This window comes from Aspergillus multicolor (genome assembly GCF_047715735.1).
Source record: "Aspergillus multicolor strain CBS 133.54 unplaced genomic scaffold BDW74scaffold_23, whole genome shotgun sequence".
NCBI classification, from domain to species: Eukaryota; Fungi; Ascomycota; class Eurotiomycetes; order Eurotiales; family Aspergillaceae; genus Aspergillus; species Aspergillus multicolor.
Window position 1 is genome coordinate 321,725 of NW_027395974.1, and position 7,630 is coordinate 329,354.

A 7,630-nucleotide genomic window follows, 5' to 3' on the forward strand; every position below is an offset into this window, starting at 1 on the left:
ATAACTATCTTACAGGGATCAATTCCTCCTTCTCCTCATCACGTTGTCCGCCCACCATGCCCGCGCCGCTCTAGCTTGACCGACTCTTGCTGACTCGCCCTGCAGGCCAACGCGTGTGTTAGTCCGCAAGGGCCCTGCCAGCCTAGAGAAACAGGGCCTAACGCACGCAGTGAGAGAGACTACCAGCCTTATATTTCTCGGCGTGAACAGACCCTCAGTGCCCGGCCAGAGACACACCAATCCCCATGCCCGTCACTCTTGGAAGAACGACAGCCATCCATATTTCGTCCTAGCGCGGCCGTTATATGACCGCACTGATGATGTGGAAGCACCTTAACAAATCATTGCTTCCGCAAGGCCTTTGGCATCGACAAGGCAGCTGAGCCGCCGGCGCCATCCAACCTCCCATTTGCGTCTTTTCTTAACTGCAGCCACGATTCTCCAGGATTAGACTAGTTGTCGGGAACCCCGGAGCCTCTACGCTTTAGTACAGCACTATTATTTGCTACTGTTACTAAGGTACTCCTTCAATCCTTCAATCAAGCTAACGACAGGGCTGAGTCTGACGGGCCCACTCGTCTTGTACCCCAATCTCCATCCGAATCTCCCGGCCACGAGGCCGTGGCTATTTTAGTGCCGTTGTCAAGCAGAGTGCACAAGCCGCTACCGGACCAAGTACGAAGCACATCAGCCATCAGCAGGACGTTTCATGTCGAATGTCGTGACCTGAGTAAGCTTGACTCGGACAATGTCCGGCCCTATCACAGCCTTCATGCCTATCGGAAACCGAAGTTACGAGTTTTAGCCACTACTGCAATGTTAATGACCGGGATTAGTATTACTAGTGAAACCGTTGCAGTCTACAGAGTACGCAGAATGAAATACCTTACCCGGCTATGCGGACACGATGCCGTCCCTGCATGCTCATTAGTCCAGCATGCCAAATCCTCATTTGAAGCCTCAACCAATTACCTCCCGAAATATCAGGCTACACGCGATGCCAAATCGTACCGTTGGGGTGGATCTATCCCCTAGGCCACCCATCTCAACGAATCCCTGGCTTCTTCCGATCATTGGTCTGTTGAATCTGCACGTTGCTTGGGGAATTTGGAATGCCAACACTACTCTGCTCGTCAGACCCGGCGGCCCCTTTTCTCTGCATGAGAAGGATGAATTGATTATTCGTCGAGCTGATTGCGTGGTACTTATATCCTCTATTGAAACGGAGTATTCGGTGTGTTGCGCTCTGTGGAGAGGGTGTTCTTTCGCTGACTGCTAGTCGTTTGTCCGTTGCTGGCATTGACATACCTTGGCTTGTTTCAGAAGCACTCACTGCAACGATGGGCTGATGCAGGTGGTTGATCTTTGCGTTCTCGGCACCACACGAGTTCTTTATTCTGTCTTCTAATTCGGCTTCCGCAAGGAACTAGGCAGTAGGTACTACACAGCTCACCACCGACAGACCTATCGCTATGTTTGGGCAAAAGAAGGGTGAATCATACTGTAGAGCATGCACTAAGCTGTCCAATCATTACCAACCCGACTTCTTCATATGGCTGTCTATATTGTCCAAACCTGTATCAGGTCAAATTTAGGTTAACCCTCGGTATACGTCCTTGCATATCCTCTCCCGCCCGATTTCGCAGGGTACCAGGGGAGGATGCACAAGTCGGAACCCGACGAATCTATTAACGGAGCAGCTTAGACGGTCCTTGCAGGGAAGCTATCTACAACTGCAGGTAGAGTGATAGCTGAGTAGCTCTTGTCCGGTTATTTAGCCTGCTTAGTTCACGGGAGACATGGCAGCCATACTAGTACACAACTCTACACTGCATACTGAATACAGAGGGCTGCGCTATGTTTCACTAACCTTACAAAATTACTGTCTATTAAGGATAGGGTCTATAAGAGAATATCAGGTATATGCTTCTTCTACTAAGGGCTGGCAGGTATACTTGAGCTTGTTATGTACGTGTAAGGTATATGCAACGCATTAGGGTACAAGCTCACATTTCTTAAGAACGGCAAAGAGAGTCATTAAATCAACACCTGCGGCCTAGCCTTCAGGGAGTATTTTGTATTTCATTGTGTATCCGCTTGCAAGATAATCAGGTTGCAAATTAACTAGTATGCTGTATGCTACGGTGAATAAAGATATCAAATAAACTAGTGGAGGGCAGTCTGGTCGTAGTTCAGATCACAGGCATGCGGGTGCTGCAGGCAGTACTTCGGAACGAGGGTGGCAGCCATAATGCCGTTGGCAACGAGGTACTCGCGGAAGTTGAGGATGCGCTGGGTGAAGAGCGTGGTGCGCTTGTTGCCGTTTGCGTCGCGGTTGCCGGACCAGACGAGCTCTGCTAGGGCTGCGGCGCGCGGCCAGAACATGTTGGAGACGTTGACGTCGTCGACTTGTTCGGACCAGAGGGGGGCCGTGGCGCCGATGACGTGCGCTGCTTGGGCGGCTGTGAGGTTGAGGGTGAAGTCGTAGTTGTAGATGCGCTGCCATGTCTTGTAGGGGGCGCACCAGGAGCCGCCGATGCCGCCGTAGTTGAAGTTGGGGGTGTCAGGGGTTGGGTTGTCCTGGACGTTGTACCTGTCGTCGTTGGTGACGTAGCCGCCGCGGCCGCAGTCGAGGTACATGAAGTCTGAGGAGGAGACGATCACGTCGTAGCCTTGCTCGGTGAGCTTGTCGATGTTTTCAAGGCCGTTGTTCCAGCTTTGCATGACGATGTCTTTGGGGACGTCATCGGCGTGCTCGGTGTTGAGGACAACGTCTTCCCACATGACTAGGCGTCGGGATTCCTTTACGCTCTTGAAGATTGGCACGGCGGTGTCGATCCAGTGCTGCATGAGATCGTTGTATGTACGGGATGGATCCTCCTGGAACCATTCGGTGACGTACGAGCTGAAGTTGTAGCAGTTGGGCTGGATCTCGTCGCCACCAACGTGAAACCAGTCATCGGCGAAGACGCCTGATAGCTCGTTGTACACATCTCGGACGACATCGTACGTCTTGGGGTTGATGATATCGAGCTGTCCTGGGTTCGGCTGCACCGCAGTGTGCAACGGCCAGTCATCGTTGGACCACCAGGAGTTCGCACAAGCCACGATCTCAGGGTCAACTTGCTGCCACCCAGATGCGGAGTGGGCGGGCATGTCAACCTCGGGAATAACACGGATTGCACGAGCGCGCGCGTATGCAACAACATTGCGTAGATCATCGTGGGAGTAGGTCTCGCGGGTGGAGTATGCGTCCTTGGTCATCTGGGGATAGGCTTCGATGTGCACAGGCCATGACTGTGTGTCGTCCAGATGCCAGTGGAGGACGTTGAGTTTCGACAGTGCCATTCCATCAAGTTGCTCGTAAAGCTTGCGCACAGATATGAAATTACGACCAGTGTCAACCATGATTCCGCGGTATGGGTAGAGAGGCGCATCCTCGATGTGCACCGGTTGCTCAATAATCAGCCCTCCCTTGTCTTCCGATATAACCAGTTGCTGGAGTGTAGTGAAAGCGTGAAGAGCGCCCCAGACGGTCTTCGCGGTGATCTCAATTGCGTCCGAGCCATCCTTAGCGTCAAGAGTATAGGATTCGTCCACCCCGTGCTGCAGATCGGCGTTCCAATCCTCCACATCCACGTCTACGTAACGCAGCGGCACCGCATCGCGCTTCCTTTTAGCAGCAGCACTTGCAGAGGCGCTAGCAGATGCGGTCGAGGTGGGAAACTCGTCGAATGTAGGAATGGGCGCTTCGACTCCGGCGGGGATCCAGTCGAGCGAAACAATTGTTTCCCAGGTGCGGTCCCACGCATTTGTGAGAACGCTGTCGTCCGTGTCTTGTTCGGCACGCAGGGTAACATCTGATAGTCGTTTCGGGCCCGAATCGCCCCAGGTGATGCTGCGCGGAGCTGGGAGAGGGTTCACCTTGACGGCGGCGACCGTGGCAGCCACCGCGAGCAGCGCGGCGTAAAGGCGGGGGTAGGTCATGATATTCTGGAGTCAAGAGACCATGGACAGTTGTGGATTCGAATACAGAGAAAGAGAGAGAGATCGAGTCTTAAAAGAGAGAGTTGTAAAAGTTGAGATGCAGGTCAGAGGGGGCGCTGCAGATCAAGCGATCGGCGGGCTTTATACAAACACCCTGCCTCGTCGCCCTCTTTGAACTTTTCCTTTACCAACACTCCTTTGGCATTCCTCGTCACCCGAGAGATGCTCACTCCACTTCTTTTAATCTCCAAGCAAGGCACTACTCCTCCTAGTCTCAATGTTCTCCATCTCCAAGTCTCTATCTTATCGCATGTGAGGTCAGGAAAGCCAGTGTGATCAGCAATCGACCGAAGCTAACAGCCTGGCTGCCGGCTCCAACTGGTCGATGCTCTTCCTTAGCTTAGGGCCTGCAAGCCAACAATGCTTCTGTTTCATCGCCGGCGCGATTAATGTTACATCAGATCACTACTCTCGGAGTCGGCGTCAAAGACTCGTCTGCCCCCTAAACCAGTTCGTCTCGTATTCCGAGCTTGGCTGCTACACCATCTTTTATCACCAAGACCATCAATGTCACTTTCAACTTGCTACAGTGACATTTACAACCTACTATCGATCGCTTCTTCCTCACTCTCTGTTAGTCCTGAGCTGCGTCCTGAACTCCTGGCCAAGAGAGCTCGGGGAAGCTTCGGAGACTTGATCGCCTGATGTCAATCTACTCCTCGCATTGGAACAAACATCAGCCACTCGTTGAACCATAATAAACATTTATTACTCGGACCATGGGACATTCCGCTTCGATACCATGGCTTGCTGCCGGGAATGGCATACTCCCGCGGCCCCATCGACATTCGAAACCCCGTGGGGCAATAATTTCGAGATCCAATTGCTCTCTATCCAATGGTTCAATGCGGTTCTCAGGCAAGGATACTCCGTAATGGCCACGGAGAGTAAAACGCACGAGCTCAGGCAAGCTTCCCCGCTCATATTTGTAAAGCTCCTTGGAACTCGTGCGTACACGCGACACAGGCTCATGCGAGACGAAAACACTCTATGAACCCGAGTAATCCCTTGTGAACGGTGTAACCCTTGCTCTTCGGCATATTGAGACGAACGACGAGAAGCCACCGATCTCGCGTTATCGTTATGCTGAAGCGAGGTGCTCGATCCGGCCCCTTCTCTTGCGAAACAAGAACGTGAGGTAAACATCTGCATCTGCATTACCTCGCAGCTACTGCGACGCACTGACATTATTAAACGGTACTATCCTTTTCTCGTGCAGAAAGACTAAGCTGTTCCAGAAAGACGCACATCTACAGCCATGGCCCACTCTGTCTTTACGTGCATTGAGAGCTTGTGCATGACCAGTACAAACCTTGTGACTCGATGATTCCAGCCAATACCAAATACTCGGGCATCAATGACAGTTCGCTGGAGGGCTACATGAGTGAGATCAGCATGCAAGAATCGGATGATATGGTATCTTCTTCTTCGGCCGTTAACAATTTCATGATTAGATCTCTACCAGGTTCATTGCGATTCCAACTTCCTCTCCAACTCGATACTCTCTCTGAAAGCCTCCTTCAAAGCTGCTGCTTCCTCCGATGAAGGTGCAACGCACGGCCTGCGCGGCTGCTGTCCGTATCCGCGATAGGATTGCAGTGCGCTCTTGACCGCCACAAACCCACCCTTGATGGCGAGCCAGTCCGCACGAGCCACGATGGCCTGGATCTTCTGGGCTTCTTCGACGCGACCGGCACGATAGAGTTCTATAATCTGAACGCATGCGCGGGGAATGAGATTCGCCGTACCAGCAATGACGCCCGCACCTCCCCCAATAAGAGTCTGGAGAGTGAAATCACACGAGCCGCCGAATGTGAGGAACGACGATCCAGCCTGCGAGGCAATACGGGTGAGCTTACCGGTGTTGCCGCAGGTGAGCTTCGTGCCGTTAATGTTAGGGTGGGAAGACAGGGCAATAATATCATCGGAAGAGAGGTCGAGTCCGGCAGACGCGCCAGGGAAGTTGTAGATGAGGACGGGAATTGGAGAAGCGTCCGCGACAGCGCGGAAGTGATCAAGTAAGGCAGCAGATGATACGAGACTCTTGTAGTAGCTTGGCGGAAGGACTAGGACATAGTCACCTCCAGCTGCCGCGGCGTCTTTGCTGAGGTTGATGGTCTCGCGGGTGGAGGGCGCACCGGTGCCGACAATCACGGGCATAGAGGTCGCGCCGACGGAGTCAAGGGCGCGACGGGTCGCAGATGTGATAATGTTGCGCTCTTCACGGTCTAGGTGGACTGCCTCGCCGTTGCTTCCTTGCACAACAATACCGGCGACCCCAGACTTTGCGAGGTAGGTGGCATGTTTTTCGACGGTGGCGACGTCGACATCTTCGTTTTCGGCGAAGAACGCGACAGTAGGGACGTAGACACCAGGGACGAGAGGACGATTGACCATGACCTACTCAGAGTTGTCAGACCTGCTGGTGGAGTAGGCACATACCCTTTGAAGACTTACTGCGGTGATGACTGCTGTGAGGGGAAAGGTTGGAGAAAACGAGGAAAGACGGAGGGGGAAATGGAGAGCTGGTTAGGAATGCTTCGGGGGTGAGAAGGGTTTAAGAAAGGAGGCCATGGAGCTTTGGAATGCGAGTCCGAAGAGGGCCGAGCAGACGACCGGATCAGGAAGACTGAAGCTTCTCACATCGCTGGTCGCTGGTGGTCGGTATCCAGCTCCTCGGCCTTACCCCCACGCAACCCCACACAGAGAGGGTCTTCTCAGTCCATCCAGACTTCATCTTTTGCTTCATATCTTCGTCAGGATGGAAACGTGCCGGCCTCTAGGGATTGCCGTCACCGTTGCCCCCACGTTCTCTTATCCTACGCTGGCTTTTCTCCAATTAACAAACAACTATGACGTTCCTCCCATATCAAGACGTCGAGAGGCCGTTGGAGAGGTCTAAGCGACGCAGCACCAGCTTTTAGCCCAGTCAATTACAGCCGACTCTTGAAACCTTTGTTTGACGCCCGTTGCCTTTTTCCGAGAGGACCAAACTCAAAGATGGAGAGACCGGATCAACTCCGGTGACTGGTGGGACAAAGTACGAGTGTACCCCATTCCATCGAATGACACCTACCTGCTACATATTCGAGAACCAATGAACTCCAGGGCTATAACTAACAAGGGACTGAAATAGACGTGATATGATTCCTCAGACTCAGCGCCTCTCATGTACTCCGTATTGATACTCGCGTGCTACTCGCCTTAGGCAAGCATTGAGCTTGGTCAAATCGTCAATCATACCCCAGAATGTCGGGTTTGCTATGGAGTACCTACTCCACCTTCATCGGTCACATCTCCGAATGGGTCCTGGTCCTTGTGCACCTCGTGAGCTTCGTTCATCCCTCAAACCACACACCTCGCCACCTCCGCCTCCATCTGCAAGTCATATTAAGGGAATAACGTTGAATTAGCGCTGAGACGGTTTGACTTTCTTTGTCGCGACTTAGCTTGTGGCTTCGGCACCTCCCTATCGTATTGCTTTATTTCTGGAAAGGACTCGACACTATCATGTGGTTGTGCAGTGAGCTCTGGCGGCTCGTCTAAAGCTGGCGAAGTATGACCTTGGGCTTCTCCGTATTTT

At 52.8% G+C, this 7,630-nt stretch overlaps 4 protein-coding genes across 4 annotated transcripts; 1 reads left to right on the forward strand and 3 right to left on the reverse strand.

The window, feature by feature from the left end:
- Positions 1-1,979: 1,979 nt before the first annotated feature.
- On the reverse strand, positions 1,980-4,111 carry BDW74DRAFT_158098 (beta-N-acetylhexosaminidase). Its single transcript, XM_073725258.1, has one exon. It carries the CDS (start codon positions 3,985-3,987, stop codon positions 2,167-2,169), a length of 1,821 nt encoding a protein of 606 aa, XP_073581325.1. The 5' UTR covers positions 3,988-4,111; the 3' UTR covers positions 1,980-2,166.
- A 10-nt stretch (positions 4,112-4,121) lies between these two features.
- On the forward strand, positions 4,122-4,720 carry BDW74DRAFT_61114 (uncharacterized protein). The gene has a single exon (XM_073733289.1). The coding sequence runs from the start codon at positions 4,373-4,375 to the stop codon at positions 4,682-4,684; it is 312 nt and encodes a 103-aa protein (XP_073581326.1). The 5' UTR covers positions 4,122-4,372; the 3' UTR covers positions 4,685-4,720.
- Positions 4,721-5,539, reverse strand: BDW74DRAFT_61138 (uncharacterized protein). The gene has a single exon (XM_073733292.1). It carries the CDS (start codon positions 5,233-5,235, stop codon positions 4,756-4,758), a length of 480 nt encoding a protein of 159 aa, XP_073581327.1. The 5' UTR covers positions 5,236-5,539; the 3' UTR covers positions 4,721-4,755.
- BDW74DRAFT_61126 (dihydrodipicolinate synthase family protein) lies at positions 5,375-7,163 on the reverse strand. The gene has a single exon (XM_073733291.1). The coding sequence runs from the start codon at positions 6,442-6,444 to the stop codon at positions 5,515-5,517; it is 930 nt and encodes a 309-aa protein (XP_073581328.1). The 5' UTR covers positions 6,445-7,163; the 3' UTR covers positions 5,375-5,514.
- Positions 7,164-7,630: the final 467 nt, after the last annotated feature.